Source organism: Sarcophilus harrisii, chromosome 1 (genome assembly GCF_902635505.1).
Source record: "Sarcophilus harrisii chromosome 1, mSarHar1.11, whole genome shotgun sequence".
Classification (NCBI taxonomy): Eukaryota; Metazoa; Chordata; class Mammalia; order Dasyuromorphia; family Dasyuridae; genus Sarcophilus; species Sarcophilus harrisii.
Window position 1 is genome coordinate 648243175 of NC_045426.1, and position 23407 is coordinate 648266581.

The 23407-nt window shown below is 37.4% G+C and overlaps 1 protein-coding gene across 2 annotated transcripts; it reads left to right on the forward strand.

Moving 5' to 3' along the window:
- Nucleotides 1-635: 635 nt before the first annotated feature.
- TSPAN16 (tetraspanin 16) lies at nt 636-23132 on the forward strand. Of its 2 annotated transcripts, none has more exons than XM_031947566.1 (8): nt 636-953; nt 4770-4992; nt 5607-5813; nt 6945-7019; nt 19652-19759; nt 20723-20866; nt 21477-21560; nt 22734-23132. In XM_031947566.1, exons 2-8 carry the CDS (start codon nt 4936-4938, stop codon nt 22794-22796), a joined length of 738 nt encoding a protein of 245 aa, XP_031803426.1. In that variant the 5' UTR covers nt 636-953; nt 4770-4935; the 3' UTR covers nt 22797-23132. The 2 variants fall into 2 exon arrangements, with proteins under 2 accessions (XP_031803426.1, XP_023352305.1); XM_023496537.2 differs by having other exon boundaries at nt 4842-4992.
- The last annotated feature ends 275 nt before the right edge of the window (nt 23133-23407 follow it).

Genomic DNA, 23407 nt, shown 5'->3' on the forward strand with positions numbered 1-23407 from the left:
CCAGGAAGATGAATCTTACTGAATCCAGGACTTACTGAATCCTATCCTTGTGCCATCTAATTATCCCTATAATTCATATAAGTTTCCCCAGATCTTCCTAAGTTCCTCATAGTCTTCATTTCTTTCTATACAATACACTTTTCATGTAATATATATTTCTCTTAATTGTCTTTTTGTCTAAAATTCTACCTCCCCCCTCCACTAGATTAAGAACTTCATGTGGGCAAGCATCCTGGCATATATAAACCGTGCACTTTCCCCAGAGTTCAACACCAGACTCCACACTTGGTACATGCTGCTGGAAAGAAGGGATTCCCTTTAACAAATGGGTATTTTTTTCTCAACTGGACTTGGTCATCTCTTGATTCTTGAAAAAGCCCGTCTCTTAATAAAGAAATGGATTTTCTCAGGGCCCTTCAGTGTCTAGGGCACAATGTCAATGCTTGGCTCCTTGTGGACACAGCAGAGACACTGTATAGATAACCCTCCCCATTCGCCCCCACTTGCCCTGAATGAAACCCACTGACAGCTAGAGAAACAAATGAGAGAGAGGGGATGTTTGCAAAGACAGCTGGGGCCCCAGCAGGAGAACCCCCTCTCTGCCTAAGCTTCCTAGAGCTGGGCCTGAAGGTTCCCTGGCTGTGGGCTAGTTCTGGGGGGAAGGGAAGCAGAGGAAAGACAAAGGGTTAAGACTAAGAGCTCACAGCTTCCTAACTGTTCTCCAGAACTTTACCAGAAGAAACCTGCAGGGGATTCCCACAGGTCCAGAACCACTTTTATCAGGCCTTCCTGTGAAGAAGTAAAAGGAGGCACTCTTCAAACCACAGCTTCTAATGGGTGGTGGGGTGGGTCCACCCAGAAATTAAAGCAAAGAAAGAGCAGAAGATAGGGCTGCATCCAAGAAGGCAGAAGGTCCCTGACTCCCTACTGAGCTCCAGGATCCTGCCAAGTAGGTAAGTCAGCAGGGATGCTCCTGTGGGTTCCCCACCCAACACCACAGGCTGCCTAGGAGGAGGCAACTTAAAATCTAAAATCCAATTGTCTTTGGGATACTCAAGTGGTGCCTCCAGGATGGGGAGGTGGGGAAAAAGGCAAAGAGGATTCAGAGTATGAAACCAGAACTCCATCAGAATATTTTTGGGTTAGGATGGGTAATTTTTGTTTCTCGACTGCATGGAATTTTAAAAAATGGATTTTTTATTTTCATCTTTTGTTTGTATATCACTTAGATTTTTCCCTTGCATTCTTCCCCTCCTTCACTTTGCCCCCCTTTTTTAGAAAGAAGAAGAGGAGGGAAAAAATTCAGTAAAACCAACCAACATATTGAATAATGTTATATATAATGTTCCTCTCCCTTGGATCCCAACCTTACAAAGAAGTAAGGAAGAAATGTCTTCTTGGGGGTCTTCTCATTTGATAAATCCTATCTAGAGTCATAGAGTTTTGAGAGGCTTGATCAGTCAACAGATATTTATTAGGTGCTTCCTGTGTGCCATGCCATCGTAGGATTTAGCACTCATGGGAGGGACTTGGAGGAGTGTGGGTGAGGAAACAGAGGCCCAGGGGCACAAAGGGACTTGCTCAGGTCATAGGAAGTGGAGGCAAGATCTGAAAGCCTCCTGATTCCAGAGATAGGGAATGGAGCCTGAGATTTCACTGGGATAGCAGCCCCTCCATCCCTGAAGAAACTCCTTCTGCCAAAGCCAATCAGGCCTTCTTTGTGATTTCTAGTCTTAGAAGGACCCTAGACCCTTGAGCAGGTTCCATACTCACACACACACACCCCTTTGGGGTTTTGGTTGTTTTTTTGTGGCCCAATTATTATTATCTTTTCTGTTCTCTGCCTTGGAGTGAGGAGAGTTTGGGGTAAGGCCATTAGCATGGCCATCCCCCAAATCCCATGAAATTATCTTTATTTCTTTTGCCTCTTGGAGGCCTTGCTTTGTGTGCCTCTTAATATTTGTGGAGTACTTAGCACAGTATCTAGCACTTACCTACCATCTGCTAATTCCCCTTCCCTCCCCCTTTTTGGACAGTCTGATATAGAGGAAGGAACACTGGGCTCAGAAGCAGGAGCATCTGAATTGAAATTCTTCCTTGGGTATTTGCCAGGTGTGTGATTCAGGACAAGTCACTCAAACATTCTAAACCTTCATTTCCTCACCTGTAAAACAGGTATAATAAAATGTGCAGCAGCTCATGGGGCCATTTAAAGAAAGTTTTTCCCCTTAGACTTCTAATTTTATATAAGGGAAGGCAGAGAGAGCTCTGGATCTGGAGTCAGAAAGATCTGAGTCCAAATTCACCCTCATTAAAGTGACTCGTTCCTGTCACCCTCCTCACCTCACACACCCTTCCCCCCTCCCTCCCCCCCCAGTGCTTTAAGCTCTCTCCTCACTCACCTGTATACAGCTACAGCTTCTCCTAGCTACTCTAAGGTTAACAGAGCACTTCGTCCCCCACTCCTGCCCCTGCCCAACACTGTCCCCGAAGGCACTTAAAAAGGCCATGTTGAATTGAATCAAAACCTCTGTGAACAAAGCTCTGACCACCACTAACTTGCCAGACACCAGGAGTGAGGCTACCTGAGATCTAGTCCTTTTTATCCATTAGCTTGCTGTGTGATCTTGAGTGAGTCATTTTCTGGGCCTCAGTTTTAGTGAATGTTAGATCTGGAACAGGAGGCAATGTAATCTAAGCCATGCATTTAAAGAAGGAAAGCACTGAGTTAAAGGGGTGTTTGAGATTTATAGAATATTTTCATTTGGATGGAGAATAATGCTTAATCCAAAGGAAGGATCACTAATGGTGAAAATCTGTGGGATGAGTTTACCCACCCAACCTGCCATTCATAGGGGATACTATTAAGACATACAAACACACACACACACACACACTCTCTCTCTCTCTATATATATATATATATACACACACACACACAAACATACATATATACATTCATATATAAGTATGTGTATGTATGTATCTAAATACACATATATTTAGATATATATTAAACAAATACATACATATGCATGTATATATCTATATGCATAAATATTTAGACATGTTTGAGAAATAAATATTATATATGAGTTAGCTACAAATACAGATAAGTTAGTTATTCTAAACATATTCTAAACATCTGTCAGATATTTCTCTGGATGCAGGTAACATTTTTCTTCATATGTCCTTTATAGTTAATTTAGTATTTATAATAAAAATAACTTATTTGTTCAAAGTTGTTTTTTAAAAAATGGCTATATATAATGTATACAATGCAGCTGTTGCTGCATACAATGTACTCTTGGTTCTGCTCATTATTTCGTACAAATCTTTGCCATGTTTTTCTAACATCATCGAGTTCATTATTTCTTTATAGCACAGAAGTATTCCATCACAATCATATGTCACAACTTGTTTAGCCATTCTCCAACTAAGGAGCATCCCAGCAATTTTCAGCTTTTTGTCACCACAAAGAAAATGGGGACGGCTTCAGTTCTAGCTTCTTCATTCACAAAAATGTATTTTTTTTTCTCTATCCTCAAAGGAAAATTGAGATCATAAATCTACTTCTTTGTGGCACTCAAAACCTCTCAAAAGCATTTCCCTCCCAACCATAAAGGGAGTATCATTCCCATTTTATAGGTGAGAAAACTACTTGAGTTGGGGGAGGAAGCAGGTAGGGAGGGAATCAAGCAAATAGAGCCTGGCTGGGGACATTGGAGGGAACTCAGAGAGCTGTGTGGGAGAAATCTCTGCTTTCCCACGGAAACAATGAATGGCTATTCTACAGTCCCTGGGCACCCAGCTTGGTCTGGCCTGTGAGGAAAGCCATAGATCTGCCCTAGGTGATGATGTCAAGCCACATTTTCAGATCAGCTTGAAGACACAGCAGAGGGTCTGCTTCCTGGACCACCAACCAGAACATCCCTGATTCCTCTGTATTTGGCTAAGTCTCATCCCACATTTTTATAGGTGGGGATTAGGCCATACTCAGAGTCCTAAAATTTAGAATTAGAAGGTATCTGATTTAGAAATCATCTAATAAAATCCAACCCATCCATTTTACAGATGAGAAAACTGAGACCCAGACTGAGAAAGTCATTTCCCAAGACTACATGGGACATAAAAGTAGCAACTAAAAATTTTTAACTGAGATCTCCTGACACAAAGTTTAGGGCTTTTTACACTATCCCCATGATTAATGAGAGGGATAGCTTTAGAGCTGGGAGATCATCTGGTCAGAGATCAATTTTGCAAGTGGCTTAGAGAGACTAATGGACCCTGGTCCTCTAACTGCAAATCCAGCATTGCCTTTAGTCTCCATCGGATCTGAATTCTAGTCCTGGCTCTGACACTTATTAGTTATGTGATCCTGGGTAAATTGCTTAATCTCTCTGTGCCTCACTTTTTCTATCTGTAAAATGGGAATGTCAATACTCGTATTAGGTATTTTATATGATTGTAGGTAGGAATGTACTTGGTAAATAGGAAAATGCTTAAGAAATGGCTGATACTATTATTTATTTCTGTTTCCTATTTTAGTTGTTCCTGACCTCAGGATGAGTAAAAAGAATCTTTGACCCTGTTGTATTTGGGTAATTAATCTGAAGAAGCAAACGCTGGAGGAAACCTTGACCCTCTCTCCCTAGAACAGGGTTGGATCATCCATAGGAAAGGAGTCTCTCAGATAATGAGCAGGTCTAGGGGTCCAGGGTCACAGTAGTTCCTGACCATCATTAAAGCTGGTGTATGGTCTCTTTCAGGTAGATGGTCTGGGAAGGTCCTGCATTCAGGGAACAAGACAAACCAAAAATCATCTGTCCGTCCTTCCTCAGGGCACCTGTCCTGCAGATTTCCTGGGGAGTCTAAGGCTACTCTTTGGAGATACAGAATTAGCATCCCCATCTCCTAAGTTTCAGACAGAGGAAGATGGCTCTTTTTGCGATCCTAAAAATTCTGATGTTTCTTCTTAACAGCATCTTATTTGTGAGTATGAGAACAAGATGGGGTTTTGTCTCCTTCCCTTCTACTCAGCCCAGACATATTCCAGGGAAGAGAAAATTTCTGAGAAATCCCCTATATCAAGGGTTTCCCCGTATCTCTACATTCTGCCTGAGGGGGTTACAGAAATTCTTTCTGGCTCAGCTGGAAGGGACCACTCCTGCTAGGGAAACCCATGGGTTAGAATTCACTGTTTTCCAGGCAACAGTCATGGGGCACTCAGTCCATATCCTTCTGGTGGATATTCCACTCAAATCCCTTTTCTGTTGTCTGTTCCCATTCTGGCTCTTTTCTGAAAGCCCTCTTCATAGGATTTCTTTGGGAATAGATGTACAAAGTGATTGAGGGGAATGGTTGGAAGAAGAGCCAGGGGAGTAAGTCCAGATTTCTCTGACCAGTCTGATTGGGAATACCTAGAAACCATGTCACTACTTCTGCTTCCAATACAGGGCAGCAAGGAAAAGTTCCTTGCTCAGGAGTTTAAGGAGGTAGGACTTGACATAGACAGGAAGTTTTATGATAAAGTTATTTCTTTCTCTAGTAATAAAATATTAATGGAGGTCATCCAGCCATTCTTCCTCCCTCTTTCTCCTCTCCAGTTTGGGGGACTGGGACTACTGGCCATTGGCTTATGTCTGAATGCTGAAGGAAGTGCCTTTTCTGACCTAATCGGGGTTTCAGTCTCACCATTCAGTCAGCTCGTGCTCATCAGATATCTCTGCATCGTCATTGGCAGCATCCTCTTGTTCCTGGGAATCCTGGGCTGCTTCGGAGCCGTAAAGGAAAACAAGAGCCTGCTGTTGCTGGTAGGGAGAAAGAAGGAAGAAAATGGGGCTAAGAATTCTATTGGTTTGAAGCTGGTTAACATTTGGAGGCAGTCTGGCTTCCCATGTAGTTGTGGTTATTGTTGTTTTATTTATTTTTATTTATTTTTTGTTCTCAAAGAGCACCTGGACATCAGGGAGGGGATGCTGTGACATGACATGCAGATGAATTGGATTTGAGTGAGGTGGGGCTGGGCAAGGTCACCCGCCTCACTCTCCCCCCCAGAACCATCTGGGTCTGGTGGCCAGATACAGATCAGGAGGACGGGAGATGGCCCATGTAGTTTTGGGCAGAGGAAGACTATTATTAAACCCAACTCCTGCTAGTGCCAGCCTGCTACTTTTCTCACAAACAGGTGACAAAGGTCCCTAGAGCAAGGATGAGTCAATGTAGGTTATCCCCCTGCTAGAGGAATAACGCAGGGAAGATGAGTGAACAGCATCACCTTTGTACCTTGTATGTCCAAGTAGAGCTGTAACTAGGACGGAACAACTGAGGCTTTGCTCCAGGTGCTGAACTTTAGAAAATACTGACAGCTCTTGCAGTCCTTCTGTAGTGTGGAAACAACTAAACTTAATTCCAACTTAGCAAAAATAATTAGTAAAAATCGATACTCAGTTGAGATTTTCACTAGCCTGTCACATATCCTTCCCCTCACCCCCCTCAGTATCCCAGAGCCCTCCTTCCCTCAATCCCCCAACCCAAATTTTGTTTTTAAAAGTTGATTTGGGGATTATGCCTTTTTGCTCCAGGTGCAAAAGTTCCTAATTATTGCTCTGGGTGAGCCCATAATATATGAAGGTAAACCCTTTTTCTCTCTAGTTACTAATGTCATTTCTGAATTGCCTAGATTCATCCCTGGAGCCCTACATGCATTCAAGGCTTCTTTTAAAGTTTAAGACAAGAAAAGGCTCATTATCACTGTCCTAGAGTCTAGGTAGGAATGGCGTTACTCAGGAGATCAACTGAGACATTGAGGAGTTGGTCAATGGGCATATTTTCCTTATTTATCCAGAAACATTGTTACCAATAAGTAGGACCCTCCTGTAGGGGTCCTCGAGCCAGTGAGTGACCTATAGCAGTGACCAGATCTTTTTTTTTTTCCTTTCTAGTTCTTCATCATCATATTAATCATCTTCCTGGTCAAACTGTCAAGTGCTATAATCATCCTGGTCTTCTCCTCATTTGTAAGTGCTCAGAGTTTGGTTTTGACTTATGGTGAGAGTAGAAAGACTGTACCCTTTATCTTTTTTGTTTTCAAAAATTTTTAACTGAAATTTTTTTGGGTTTTACATCAATTTCATTTCTGAAAATACCCCCCTCACCTTTCTATAATTATGTTTTATAACAAAAAGGGAGGGGGAAGGAGCAGTTCATCAAAACTAACAGTATATATAATGTTCCACATTTATAGTGCCTCACTTCTGGGGAAGAAAAAGAGAGACGGTATAGTGCATTTGCATTTTCTTACCTATTTTTCAAGACTGGCATATCTTAAAAGTTTGAGATTATCATATTATTATCATGTAGTATTATAATCAGGACACTGGGATGCTGCAAATGTGGTAGGTGAGGATGCCTACTATGGGGAAAAAGTTCTATGACAACAGCTAATAAAAGGTGTGATAAATTATACTAGTGTTTCAATAAAGGTATTTGAAGGTGCCAGAAACTATGAGTGGGGATGCAGGCAAAAAGCAGTCATTTTTATTATTATTTTATAAGACTAGGTAATAATTTATTCTTCAAAGTATTTATCTCTTTAAAAATGAAAAGGAATTAACATTCTAAGCTAAACTAAGTCCTAAATTTACAAATTTTCCTATACATTTAATTGTAACTAACCATTCTTACTGCATTTTAGTATTTTTCATTTATGTTACTGTTGTCATTGTATATCACTCTGAATTTGTTTCTGTAAATATTTCAATGTTTCTCGAATTCTTCATATTCATTGTTTTATATAATACAATATTTATAAATTGCAATTTGCTTAGTCTTAATCAATTGGCACCCATTTTGTTTCTAGTGCTTAACTACCACAAAAAATAGCCATTAAAATGAGAAATCTTGATGTGGGGAGAAATCTTGTCTAGAGATCCAACAAATTAAGGATAAATTTTGTAGTACTTTCAAACAAAGGGAAAAAATTTTCCACAAAAAGTATTATAACACTTAGAAGAAATGAAGCAAGAGATTTTTTAAAAATGAAATAAAAATTCCAGGAAAGAGAAGAAATAGCTTAGGAGGGAACATAGTAAACTTTATCCAAGAAATGTGTTTCTTGAAACTGCAAAAGACCAAACAGAAATCAATAGCTCATTGAGATAGCAAGAGATATCAATAAAAAATCTGAATTTTTAAAAATGCATAAAGCCTAGAATTTAAGAATCAATGGACTACTTGAAAACCAGGATTGAAAACAATCCTGGAAACTTTATTTCATGAATAAGCAAAAAGTTTTCAGATTGATTAAAACCAGGGACAAAGCAACATAGGAAAAAATGCCTTGATTAGCTCCTGAAAATAAAACGAAAGGAAAGTCTCAATAATATCATATCATTGCCAAAATCCAAAGCTCTGAAGTAAAAGAAAAAGTATTACAAGCATCTGGAAAGAAACAATTCATGTATCAAGCAACTAATTAAGATTACACAAGACCTGGCAGCTTTTACTCAAAACTAGAGGAAATCTTGGAATATGATAATTCAAAAGACAAAAAAAAATAGACTTGCAATCAATAATAACTTACCCACAAACTCTGCAGAAATGAAAAAATATTTAATGGAATAGAGAACTTTCAAGCATTTCTCATGAAAAGATAAAACTGAGTAGGAACTTTGAAATCTTGACAGGAGTTGAAATCCAGAAAAATAAAGTTATTATAACAATAATGATGTTGTGCAAACATCTTAATATCTTCAAAGGGTAGTGAAGTTGTTAAGAAAAACAAAGGTCCTAGGGATGGATTGGTTCTATTTGAAAGTTTAAGAGGGGAGGAGGAAAAAAGGAAAGGGAAATAGAATACATTAGTGTAGAGAAAAAAATCATGTATAAATTGCTATTTTTTGTAACTGGAGTACTTGAGAAGAGTATAAGAGATGGGGGAAAGGGAAGGAAAGAGAATAAGCATTTATTAAGTATATACTATGTGCAAAGTATTGTACTAAGCAATTTGCAAATATTATCTCTTTTGGATATCAGATTAACCTAACTCTTGTTTGAAATAAACAAAGCATGGTCAACACACAAATTAAACAGTTCAATATATCAAACTCAATAGGGAAACAAACCAGAATGAAAAAAGTAATGTTAAGAGGAAGGCTACTACGGAATAGCTGCATGCAGAATAAATTTCCTGATCCTGAAGGGACAATTAAAAAGGAAAAAAAAAAAAAAAAGAAAAGAAATAGAATGTTAAAGGTGCCCATTACTTATAAAATGACTGAATAAATTGTGGTAAATGAACATAATGGGATATTACCACATAAGAAATTACAAAAGAATATTTCAGGGAGTCCTGGATAGTATCAAATGATGCAGGGTGGAGTGAATAGAACCGGAGAACAATTTATACAAGGTTAAAGAAAAACAATTTTGAAAACTTTAAGAAAGCTAATAAATGCCTCCAGGGGATCTATAGTAAAACATATTACCTGTATTTTGACAAAGAGGTGATGGACTCCGGGTATATTTCTGTACATGGCCATTGGGTGAATCTTTCAAAGTTGTTTTTCTTTATAATGTTAAGTCTTAAGCCACTTTGAAAGACTTTAGAACTCTGATCAATATAATTCCAGGGGACTTACGATGTAACATGCTACTTACCTCCTGACAGAGAGGACATGGATTCAGTGTACAGATTGAGACATACTTTTGTTTTTTCATGCCTGATAGGGAGATTTGTGTTGCTTAGCTCTATACTTTTGTAACAGGAGTGAAGGAGAAAAGATAGAAGAAAGAAAGAAAAGGCATATTTTCACTAAAATTGTTTTAATTTAAAAATGAAAAATTACCATGTCAAATCTTAGTATTTTCCCAACTATTCTTATTTGTTTCAAGGATTTCCCCCTTTCTCTTGATTTTTAATGGGAGAAGTATTGGGGAGTAGAGATGGGCTTATAGCAATAGTAACATAAAAAAGAGAGAGAAAACAATTAAAACTTTTTTTAAATGCATGGAAAAGAACAGAAGGAAGTTGAGTAGGAAGCATAGGCAAGCAGGACAGTTTTGAAAATAAATTATGAAATTATTATTTACTTTTTTTAAAAGCAAGGACCATGAAATGGAGATTCATGGTTTTATGTGCAATGCTTTTTTTGAGTTCTGCTGACTACATGGAAATGCTCTTTGTTGGTATTTAAGTTCAGAATTTAAAATAAAATTGACTAATAAAAAGGAAGACTAGGATAATTGGACATTTGTGGAGATGGATGGGTTATTGAAGTGACAATGGGGAGCTCTTATGGGGAAAAGATGCCTGAAGGCTAGAAGGCATGAGGTAGTAGTGTGTGATACTTTGCCTGAGGTCTCCTTGATCTGTGTAGTCCTCATTTTGTGAGGGAGGGTGTGAAAGGGTGCTCAGGTCAGTCTGGATTGTGCCTTCCTAGGTTTGGCATGTACCAGTTTAGAAATTAAACTATGAAGTCAAGTCTGATGTTATAGAGTCTATCTAGAATATCCTGGGTGAACTTTCTTTTTTTTTTTTTTTTTTTTAATTTAATAGCCTTTTATTTACAGGATATATACATGAGTAACTTTACAGCATTAACAATTGCCAAACCTCTTGTTCCAATTTTTCACCTCTTACCCAGCCCCTCCTAGATGGCAGGATGACCAGTAGATGTTAAATATATTAAATAGAACTTAGATACACAATAAGTATACATGACCAAACATTATTTTGCTGTACAAAAAGAATCAGGCTCTGAATTATTGTACAATTAGCTTGTGAAGGAAATCAAAAATGCATGTGTATAAATATAGGGATTAGAATTTAATGTAATGGTTTTAGTCATCTCCCAGAATTATTTTTCTAGGCATAGCTAGTTCAGTTCATTACTGCTCCATTAGAAATGATTTGGTTGATCTCGATTGCTGAGGATGGCCTGATCCATCAGAACTGGTCATCATCTAGTATTGTTGTTGAAGATATAATGATCTCCTGGTCCTGCTCATTTCACTCAGCATCAGTTCGTGTAAGTCTCTCCAGGCCTTTCTGAAATCATCCTGTTGGTCATTTCTTACAGAACAGTAATATTCCATAATTTTCATATACCACAATTTATTCAGCCATTCTCCAACTGATGGACATCCATTCAGTTTCCAGTTTCTAGCCACTACAAAAGGGCTGCCACAAACATTCGTGCACATACAGGTCCCTTTCCTTCTTTATAATCTCTTTGGGATATAATCCCAGTAGTAACACTGCTGGATCAAAGGGTATGCACAGTTTGATAACTTTTGAGCATAGATCCAAACTACTCTCCAAAATGGTTGGATTCGTTCACAACTCCACCAACAATGCATCAATGTCCCAGTTTTCCCGCATCCCTCCAACAATCATCATTATTTTCCTGTCATCTTAGCCAATCTGACAGGTGTGTAGTGGTATCTTAGAGTTGTCTTAATTTGCATTTCTCTGATTAATAATGACTTGGAGCATCTTTTCATATGACTAGAAATAGTTTCAATTTCTTCATCTGAGAATTGTCTGTTCATATCCTTTGACCATTTTCAATTGGAGAATGGCTTGATTTTTTATAAATTAGAGTTAATTCTCTATATATTTTGGAAATGAGGCCTTTATCAGAACCTTTGACTGTAAAAATATTTTCCCAGTTTATTGCTTCCCTTCTAATCTTGTCTGCATTAGTTTTGTTTGTACAAAACTTTTCAGTTTGGTATAATCGAAATTTTCTATTTTGTGATCAGTAATGATCTCTAGTTCTCTTTGGTCATAAAGACCTTCCCTTCCACAGGTCTGAGAGGTAAACTATCCTATGTTCCTCTAATTTATTAATAATTTCATTCTTTATGCCTAGGTCATGAACCCATTTTGACCTTATCTTGGTGTACGGCGTTAAGTATGGATCAATGCCTAGTTTCTGCCATATTAGTTTCCAATTTTCCCAGCAATTTTTATCAAACAGTAAGTTCTTATCCCAAAAGCTGGGAACTTTGGGTTTGTCAAAGACTAGGTTGCTATATTTGTTGTCTGTTTTATCCCTTGAACCTAATCTATTCCACTGATCAACTAATCTATTCCTTAGCCAATACCAAATAGTTTTGGATCTGGTACAGCTAAGCCACCATCATTTGATTTTTTTTTCATTAATTCCCTTGAAATTCTTGACCTTTTGTTTTTCCATATGAACTTTGTTGTTATTTTTTCTAGGTCATTAAAATAGTTTTTGGGAGTCTGATTGGTATAGCGCTAAATAAATAGATTAGTTTAGGTAATATTGTCATCTTTATTATATTTGCTCGCCCTATCCAAGAGCATTTAATATTTTTCCAATTGGTTAGATCAGACTTAATTTGTGTGAAAAGTGGTCTGTAATTTTGCTCATATAGTTTCTGATTTTCCCTTGGCAGATAGATTCCTAAATATTTTATATTATCAGTAGTTACTTTAAATGGAATTTCTCTTTGTAACTCTGACTGTTGGATTTTGTTAGTGATATATAAGAATGCTGATGACTTATGTGGGTTTATTTTATAACCAGCAACTTTGCTAAAGTTGTGGATTATTTCTAATAACTTTTTAGCAGAATCTCTGGGGTTCTCTAAGTATACCATCATGTCATCGGCAAAGAGTGATAATTTGGCTTCCTCATTGCCTATTCTTATTCCTTTAATCTTTTCTCAGCTCTTATTGCTATAGCTAGTGTTTCTAATACAACATTAAATAGTAACGGTGATAGTGGGCAACCTTGTTTCACTCCGGATCTTATTGGGAATGGTTGCAGTTTGTCTCCATTACATATGATGCTTATTGATGGTTTTAAATAGATGCTGCTGATTATTTTAAGGAAAAGTCCATTTATTCCTATACTCTCAAGTGTTTTTAATAGGAATGGATGTTGGATTTTATCAAATGCTTTTTCTGCATCTATTGAGATGATCATATGGTTTTTGTTAATTTGGTTATTAACATGGCCAATTATATTGATAGTTTTCCTAATATTGAACCAGCCCTGCATTCCTGGTATAAATCCTACTTGATCATAGTGTATTATCTTGGAGATGATTTTCTGTAGTCTTTTTGCTAATATCTTATTTAAGATTTTAGCATCAATATTCATTAGGGAGATTGGTCTATAATTTTCTTTCTCTGTTTTCAGCCTACCTGGTTTAGGTATCAGTACCATGTCTGTGTCATAGAAGGAATTTGGTAGGACTCTTCATTCCTATTTTATCAAATAATTTATATAGATTGGGCAATGTTCTTTAAATGTTTGTAAATTCAATTAATCCATCTGTCCTGGGATTTTTCTTAGGGAGTTGTTTAATTCTGTTCTATTTCTTTTCTGAAATGGGACTATTCAAACAATTTACTTCCTCTCTTTAGTCTAGGAAGTCTATATTTTTGGGTAGTCATCCATTTCACTTAGGTTATCAAATTTATTGGCATAAAGTTGAGCAAAATAACTCCTTATTATTTCTCTAATTTCCTCTATTAGTGGAAAGTTCTCCTTTTCATTTTTAAGACTACTAATTTCATTTCCTCCTCCTTTTCTAATCAGATTTACAAAGGCTTATCTATTTTATTGGCTTTTCATAGAACCAACTCTTAGTTTTATTAATTAGTTCAATAGTTTTTTACTTTCAATATTTTTAATTTCTCCTTTTAATTTTAAATTTCAATTTAGTATTTGATTGGGTTTTTAATTTAGGTCTTTTAGTTTTTTTAGTTTGCAAGCAATTCATTAATCTTTTCTTCTCTGTTTTATTCAAGTAAGCCTCTAGATATAAAATTTCTTATTATCTTTGGCTGCATCCACAAATTTTGGTATGATGTCTCATCATTGTCATTATCTTGAGTGAAATTATTAATTGTATCTATAATTTGCTGCTTCACCCAATCATTCTTTAAGATGAGATTGTTTAGTTTCCAATTACTTTTTGGTCTATTTCCCTGGGTGAACTTTCTTCTGGTTTCTGTCCCTTAAGCAAGATGCTCAGAAGGCACAAAGCATCCTTAAATTAGTGAAGGGTCTGGATACCATGTTATATGGAGGACAAGTGAAGGAACTAGGGACATTTCTTAAAGATGTGACAGATCCCTGCGATCTATGCTTGATCCTGCATTGTTTAACATCTTTATCAATGACTGGGTTAAAATCATAGGTCACACAGTCATCACATTTGGAGATGACATAAAGCAAAAATGATAATTAGCACACTGGATAGAAGACTTGGAAACTGAAAAGATCGTGATGGGTTGGAAGCCTGAGCCAAGTCTAATAAAATGAATTCCATGGAGATTAGTATAAAGTCTTATACACGTGCTTCTAAATATCTGAGGAGTAGGTACAGTTAGACAGCAGTGTGTCTTAAAAATATCTGGGAATTTAGACAACTAGAAGCTCAATATGAGCAAATGCTATGATGCGGGGGCCAAAAGAGCAAACATAATCTTGAACTTCATGAAGAGGTGTGTACCTTCCAGGAATAAGACAGTCCTGCTATACTCTGCTCTGGTTGGACCCCTTCTAGGTTGGGACATTCATTTCTGGGCACTGCAGTTTAAGAGGGATATTGATAAATTATAGGATATTTAGAAGATGGCAAACAGGATGCTTAAGAGCCTCCAGACCATGACATGTGAAGGTCAATTGAATGAATGAAATAATTGTTCAGGAGAAGAGACATGAGTGCTATTTTTAAGTTCTTAAAGGTATATCTTTTTGAAGAGGGACTGGACTTATTATTCTATTTGGCACCAGAGGGCAGAACTAAGAGCAATAAATGAAAATTATCAACAGGCAAATTTAAGCTTGATATAGGAGAAAATTTTCTAACAATCATATCTGTCCAAAAGTGGAATGGACTACCTCCGTTGGTAGAGGGTTCTTCCTCCTTGGAAGTGTACAAGCAGAACTTGGATGACCACATGTTGGAAAGTATATTATAATGTGTGTTTTCTAATGGAGATTTGTTTCCAAATGTGACACGGACAAGATAGCCCCATTGATCTCTCTTTCATCTCTTAAATTTAGCGATTTTGTGACTTCAGAGATATATGAATGCTGTCTTCAAAAACTGAAGGTGTATCTTTGGAAGAGGGAGGTCATATTCTATATGGCTTTGAAGTTCTTAACTAGGACCAGTAAGAACACAAATTTCAGCTTCATAAAAGAAAGAGCTTTGAAACAACAGAGCTGTCTAATAAGCATCAACTGCTTCCATTTTTGAAGGAATTCAAACACCATGGCAAAGGCCCTCAGCCTTCAATGCAGATGCATCTAAGAGAATAGGGAAAAACTCAGAAAATGTTGTCAAGAACATTCTCTGTTCTTGTTAAAACAATCTCATACTCACATTCATCCATGTTTTTTGTACCTAAGATCTTAGTGCTTAGCGGCATTGTCCAATTTGTTAATATAAATATATCAGGAAACCAGATACAAATACATAGTTATCTATGAAAGAGCACCCTCAGATCAGAAAATTTCTCTGCCACAAAAAGAGGTCACTTTTAACTCAGACCCCCTCTCAACCACATAACCAGCTTTATAATATAAAGAACTATTCAGTGGAAGTCAGCTTTCAGAGGCTAGGCTTTTCTGGTTTTTTTATATGCTGCTTATAAGCAACCTCAAAATAGGAAATTTAGGACAATTGCTTTGTAAGGACAATTGGTAGCAGCTGCTGTCTTCCTAATCCCACAGCTCAACTCCCCTGCCTTGATGACAAAGAAGCTATAGATAGAGCACAGGTTCTTAATTTGGGGTCTGGGAACTGAAAAAAAATTGATGACTGTATTTCAATATAATTGGCTTCTTTTCATATTTTATGCATTTAAAAACGTTATTCTAAGAAGGGGTTTTAGACTTCAATGAACTGCCAGAGGGATCCAGGACACAAAAACGGTTAAGAACCCCTATTCCGAGGGTATTCCTGCATTGGGTGGGAGACTGGACTAGATGTTACCTCTTATGAAATCAAAGGTTCCATGGGGTTTTTCTGAAAAGAATATGAGCATTGAGCTCTATAATGTGACTGAATTCTAGGGCATTCAGCCTCCCTGATGTTTCCTCTTTAATGTTTCAAATTAGCCATCATGCAATTTGAAGTTAGATCAGATGATCTTTTGTATCTCTTCTAACTCCGCTAGTCTGTGGTTCTATGGGATTCTAGTCTTCCTGACCAGTCTGAGGGCTTATTGAGGACTTGTGAATCTTTTATAGCATCCAGCTAAGTGAAGCCAGGAAGACGCAAGTCCAAATCTGGCTGTGTGACCTTGGGCAGCCAATCAATCAATATCTATAAGTGCCTGTTATGTGATGGGCTAGGTGGTGAAATGGAGAGTCTATCTGGCTAAAGTCATCTTCCAGGGTTCAAATCTGGGCTTAGATACTTTCTAGCTGTATGACTCTGAACAAGTAACTTAATTCTGTTTGCCTCAGTTTATTCATCTGTAAAATGAACTGAAAAGGGAAATAGCAAAACACCCCAATATCTTTGTTGAGAAAAATCCCAAATAGAGACATGTAAACATACTTGAAAAAAAATTAAACAATAGAAATGTGTCAGACTGTGCTAAGTCCTAGGGATACAAAGAGGCAAAAGACAGTCTGTCTTCGAAGAGTTTACAGTCTAAAAGAGGAGACAATATACAAATAAATATATACAAATCAAGCTACATGTAGGAAATAATAAAAATAGGAAATAACTAACAATAGAGGGAAGGCAGTAAAATTAAGAAGGTTGGGGAAGGCTTCCTGTAGAACAGGGGTGGGGAACATCTTTTTTAAAATCTGGGAGTTTAGTCTCCCAGCTCATTATGAGCCATGGGCCGTATGAAGTTGGTGAAATGATTTGCTAAGGCAACTGTAGGCGATGATGAGTTGAAAGCTAAGAATGACAGCTTCCTATTGCTTGAGTTTATAAATTGATAATCTTGTATGGCCCGAGAATGATATTATAAATACCCAAATAGTCATTGGCAGAAAAAAAGGTTCCCTACTCCTGCTGTGAAAGTTGGAATTTTGATTGGGACTTAAAGGAAGCCAGAGAAGCCAGTAATCAGAAGGGAAAAGCAAGATTATTTCAGGTTTGGGGACAGTCAGAGAGTGCCCAGAACTAAGAGATGGAGTGTCTTGTTTGTGGAACAGTCAGGAGGCTTGATCCAGAGTGATTGGATCAAGAACTACAAACTGGGAGGTAAAGTATAAGAAAACTAGAAAGATAGAAAGGGATGGGGATTTATGAAAAGCTTTCAATGCCAAACAGAAGATTTCAAATTTGTTCCTGTGGGTCATAGGAAGCCAGCCACCAGAGTTTATAGAATAGACGTGACATGTTCAGACCGGCGTTTTAAGAGAATTATTTTAATGACTAAATAGAATCTGGAGTGAAGTGGGGAAAGATGAGGCAGAAGATAAATTCCTGGGCTATTATAACAAATTAAAATAAATAATAAATCACATAAAGTGATGAGGGTCTGCACCAGAGTGATGGCAGTTTCACAGGAGAAAAGAGGGCATATTTGAGAGATGTTCAAAGGCGAAATGGATAGGTCTTGGCAATAGATTGGATAAGGGGAGATGAAGGGATATAGGGGAATCTAGCATGACTCTTAGGTTGTGAGCTTGAGGGACTGGGATTTTGATGTTGCCCTTTACAGTAATAGGGAAGGTAGAGAGTGAAAAAGTTTTTTTTTTTAATAATAGCTTTTTATTTTCAAAATACATGCAAAGATAGTTTTCAACATTCATCCCTGCAAAACTCTGTGTTTCAAGTTTTTCTTCTTTTCTTCCCCCCTCTTCCTTTAGATGTTGCATGCTAAGCATGTGCAATTCCTCTATACACATTTCTACATTTATCATGTTGCACAAGAAAAAAATCAGATCAAAAAGAAAAAAAAATGAGAAGGGGGGGAAAAGCAGGCAAACAATAACAAAAAGGTGCAAATATTATGTTGGGATTCACATTCAGTCCCTATAGGCCTCTCTCTGGATGCAGATGGCTTTCTCCATCATGTCTTTTGGAATTGTCCCGAATCACTTCATTGTCATATATTCATACTCCAACAGCTTCCAGTTTCTTGCCACTACAAAAAGGGCTGCCATGAACATTTTGGCACATGTGTGTCCCTTTCCCTCCTTTAAGATCTCTTTGGGATATAAGGCCAGTAGGAACACTGCTGGATCAAAGGGTATGCAGTTTGATAGCCCTTGGACATAGCTCCAAATTGCTTTCCAGAATGGTTGGATCAGTAAGGTGAGGAAGTTTTTTTTTTTTTTTTTGGGGGGGGGAAACATGATGAATTCTGTTCTGGTTATATTAAGTTTAAGATGCCTATTAGATATCCAGTTAGAGACGTCCAAATGGAGATGCAAGCCTAGATGTTGGCAGAGAGACTGGAGCAGGAAAGGTAGATTTGAGAATCATCAGCATAGAAATAATAATTAAATCTATAGGAGCTGATGGGATCATTAAGTGAAGTAGTAGAAGGTGAGAATAAAAGAGGGCCCAGGACAGAGTCCTAAGAGCCACCTATGATCAGAGGACCCAATCTGGATGGGGATCCAGCCAAGGATAGAGAGTAGGAATAGGAGCAGTCCTGTAAGTAGAAGAACCAGGAGAATATAATGTCCCAAAGATATAGAAAAGAGAGTATAAAGGAAGAGAGAGTGATAGCAGTGTCAAAGGCTGCAGAGAGGTCCAGGAAAATGAGCTTAGAGAAAAGGCCATTGGATTTGGCCATTGGATTGGAGAAAGGAATTTTGGTGGAAACTTTAGTAGCCTCATCTGTAAAATGGGAATAATAGTACCTATATCTCAGGGTAATTGTGAAAGTAAAATGTGATAACATTTGTAAAGTACTGTGCAAAGCTTAAAGTGTTATATAAAGTTAGCTATTATCTAATTCAGGACTGATCTCAGAATAGACATTTAACAAAATCATCATTGAACTAAATTGTTATCATTTGTGGTAACTTACCTATTTCTTTTTCCTTATTCTTTTTGCAAGGCAGTTGGGGTTAAGTGACTTGCCCAAGATCCAACAGCAAATTAGTGTTAAGTGTCTAAAGTTGGATTTGACCTCAGGTTCTCCTGACTCCAGGACTGATATGCTATCTATTGCACCGTCTAGCTGCCTCTTATTTACTTTTTTCTCAATTCTCACTCTTATCTTTCATATAGGTTTTTCATGATCCCCTAGATATTAATGTTCTTCCTCCCTTGGAATTAATTTATGTTTTTTATATTTTTTATTTGTTTTCGGTTTTTTTTTTTTTTTTTTTTTTTTTTTTTTTTTTTTTTTTTTTTTTTTTTTTTTTTTTGGTATAAAGCCTTGTTCTTACTGGTAGAATGTAAGCTCTTTGATAGTTTAGAAATATTTAATGTTTGCCTTTGTTGACTCTAGGGCCTATCTCATCAAGCACTTATTAAATGCCTGTGAATTGAGAACTGAATTCCTATATTCTTTGATTTGCAAATGATGCACTGTTGTTTCCCTTCAATTCATTTATTAAGTGCCTACTATTTGCAAGCACTTTGCTGAATGCCTGGTGAGATGTGTTAGTTTATGGCCAACATGTGTCACTGTGTATATAATTACAGAACATTATTTACCTTATTCCAGGCAAACTTGCTTATCACATATTTTGAAACTTGGGCAGTCAAGTCGCTACAAGAGTCCTATGGTGTGGATAAAAAAGTCACAGAATTGTGGAACGGCGTCATGAAAGAGGTAAGCTAACCATCCCCCGAGAAGTTCTCTCTGGTGGCCAAGAATGGAGGAAAATTGCTTTGTCTGACCTATAAAGACCAATAGACACTGATAGAAGGAACCCTACCGTGTAAGTGAGAACAAGAATCCCCTTTTCCACAATAGCCTGTCAGGGTATCTTGAGAAAACCCTGAATTAGCAGGTGACTTCCTACCTGATGCTGCAAGTGCTGACATTATAGAGATGATTCATTTCAGGAAAGGGGTAGGGGGTAGAAGTGGAAAGGGTGCTGTACCATGAATCAGGGGACCCTGAGTCTGAATCCCTGCCTTTCCACTTTGGGGCCCAAATCCTTTGATGATCTCCTGATCAGTAAAACCAAGGTGGACTTAATAATCTCTCAGACCGCCTCTATTTCTATGATGTTTTGTCATATGATGGTAACTTCACTTACCTCAGTTTCCTAATTAAAAAATGGGGATAATCAGTCTGATCTTGGCTACTTCACAAGATTATAATGGGGGGCAAATAAGAGGACAGATGGTAAATAGGAAACACAGAAAAATTTAAACATACAAATGTCAAGGGTTATTGGACAGCTAGGTGGCAGAGTGGATCTAGAGACCTGGATCTGCAGTCAGGAAGATCTGAGTTCAAATACAGCCTCAGACATTTAAAGTTATGTGACCTTGAACAAGCTGTTCACTTAATTGTTGTCTGCCTCAGTTTCTTCACCTATAAAATAGGAGAAATAATAGCACCTACTTTTCAGAGTTGCTGGGAGGATCAAATGTGATGATATTTAAATAGGCACTGCTTAAATAATTTGTTTTCATCTCTATTACTATTAATATATCCAGCTGGAGATTTTAGTAATAGATATTGTTCCAGGTACACAAGGCTTAGTTCTGAGAAGTTCAAGATCCATAAGTGAGTTTTCTTTCTTTCTTTCTTTCTTTCTTTCTTTCTTTCTTTTTTTTATAGATGTCCTGCTGTGGATTTCACAATTATACTGATTTTATCGGCTCTAAATATCTGAATCAAAGTGGTGGCTATTATCCATCTTATTGCTGTAACAGATATTATTCGTTCTATCATTGCCTGGAGACTGAAGCTATACGTTTACAAGTGAAGTATAGATTTTTAATCCTAGGTTTCTAATAAAAGTTGTTTTGTTTTAAAGAAAAGATATTATCATAATTCTCCTAGCCCTTCCAGGGTGCACTTCATTTCCTGGTCTGAACTCTACAGTGTATCATCATGGCCATGGGTAGGTGAGCTGAGTCAAGGCCTCCTAGTTTGAAGTGGGAAAGTGGGAAAGGAATGGAGGAAGAATATAGAAAAAGGATGTTACAAGATCAGTTAGCAGGATATTTGAAGCAAATGCAAAGTCAAAATTAGATTCATTTTAAAAAGTCACTCAAAAGTGGCAAGAGGCAAAGATTGGCCACAGAATGTCCTGGACTAGCTACTTGGCTTAAGGTGGGCAAGGAGATATTGATCCCTTTCAATTTGTGGCATTCAAACATCTGACAACTGCTCATATGGGCATATGCTGCAAAGAAAAATTGTTTGTTAGTGCTCTGTTGATATAAGACAAATTTGATTTTAAAACATTTAAGTATTATTGCTTTGACCTTTTAGAATACAAAAATAAATGTCTTATGATTTAATTAAGGGTGTGGGGGAAGATACTGATTTTTGTTTTTGTTTTTGTTTTTTGTTTTTTCCATTTTAGGGATGTTTACAAAGCCTGGAGTACTCTTTGGAAAACAATAGAAAGTTGATTAGAGGTGTTGGATTGGGAATTATGGTCTTTGAGGTATGTGTTTTCTTTTCACATTTGACAAAGTTTTAGCTGTGGTTGCTAAAGGAAATTTTGAAGGTGTGTTCAATTTGGAGACTTTAGAAATGGTGCTCACTTATTTTCTGTCTTGCAGTTTTAAATTTTTCTGCAATATTGAAAGAATAGGAGTTGGGGCACAGATTAAGTCTTCAGATCATGACATATAACTATTTTGGTATGGAGAAATAAGTCAAGTGAGATGTTACCAAAAAGGGGCCTTTTGGAAGACAAACTATTATTTTGTGTTGTTTAGTCATCTTTTAGTCGTGTCCAACTCTTATGCTCCATTTGGGGTTTTCTTGGCAAAAGGAGCAATTTGCCATTTCCTTCTCCACTGATTTTACAGATGAGGAAACTGAGGCAGAGTTAAATGACTTGCCCAGAGTCACACAACTAGTAAATCTGAGACCCGATGTGAACTCAGGAAGTCTTTGTGACTCCAGGTCAGGCTTCTATCCACTGTGCCACCTAGCTATTATTATTATTATTATTACTAGAAATTTAAAAAATTATTATTTAGAAGAGTCTATTACCTTAACTATAGGAACAACAAAATACATAGTTACATGCTTTAAAAATTGACAGGGGCAACATAATACAATGAAAAGCGCATTGGATTTGATGTCAATTTTTAAAGAATTTTTTTAGGGAGAAAAGAGACTCAGGATTATGTGTAGGTAGCAGGGAAGGAACCCAAAGGACAAAGAATATTAGAGAAAGAGTAGTAATAATGGGGGGGGGGGAACAAGCTGCTGGAGGAGACAAGTTGGGGTGGGATCAAGGTACAGATAGAAGATTGGCCATTTCTTCATTAGAGCCTAGGGGAGCTAGTGGGGAGTATGACAGCTGTGTGGAGGATATATTTGAGAAAAAGAGAGAGTAGAAGCAGGAAGACTAATTAGGAAAGTACTACAGTAATCTAGTTAAGAAATGATGAAGGCCTGATGAAGTTCTATATACCTAGGGACACTGGGGAAAGGGTATAGATATACCTTGGATTTGGAAGCCGATGGTGAGCAGGAAAGGTAAGGAAATCTGAATTACTGGGAAGGTAATGGTACACTTATTAGAAATTTATTTCTAGGCTAATTTTCAAGTGTCATTCAAAACCAATATTGACGATATTATCACTGTGCTCTTCCTCTTCAGGTGGCAGCCATGGCGGTCTCCATGATCCTATTTTTCAAAATTGGTGACATTTCATACGAATGAGATCTCTGCTGGTACTGCCTCCCTCCCTGCTGGGAGAACAGCACATGTCTAAGCAATGATGTTTCCTGCATGAAAAATGCTACTTTGTATTAATAAATAATGCTAAGCATTCAGCTTGGAGTAGCAAAGCTAAAGAATGGGTACCATGCATTTCTTTTCACCAAGATAGTGGATGTTGATGGGATCTGATATCCATTCTCTATGACTGGAAAATTCTAAGGGTTTACTTTTACTAAAAGTTATTAACTTTAATTTAACCTCAGTACCTAAAAAACAAAAAACAAACAAACAAACAAACAAACAAAAAAACCCCACACACTCGCTTTAATGGAGCTGTCTCAAAAATTCCCTTGGACCAGAAAGTGTTCTTGTGTAGACTTCTGGAAAGTTCAGAGTTTTATAAAGGAATATTAGAGGGTATCCTGACTGTAATGAATGGGCTTGATTTCTACACACGGTGTGGTCTCTAACTTTTGCACTTTAGAGTTGAGGGTAAAGTTTTCGGAGTGGGGTGAAAGACAACATCCACATGTGACTCCAGGTCAGGCATTCTATCCACTGTGCCACCTAGCTATTAATTATTATTTAGAAGCGTCTATTACCTTAACTAT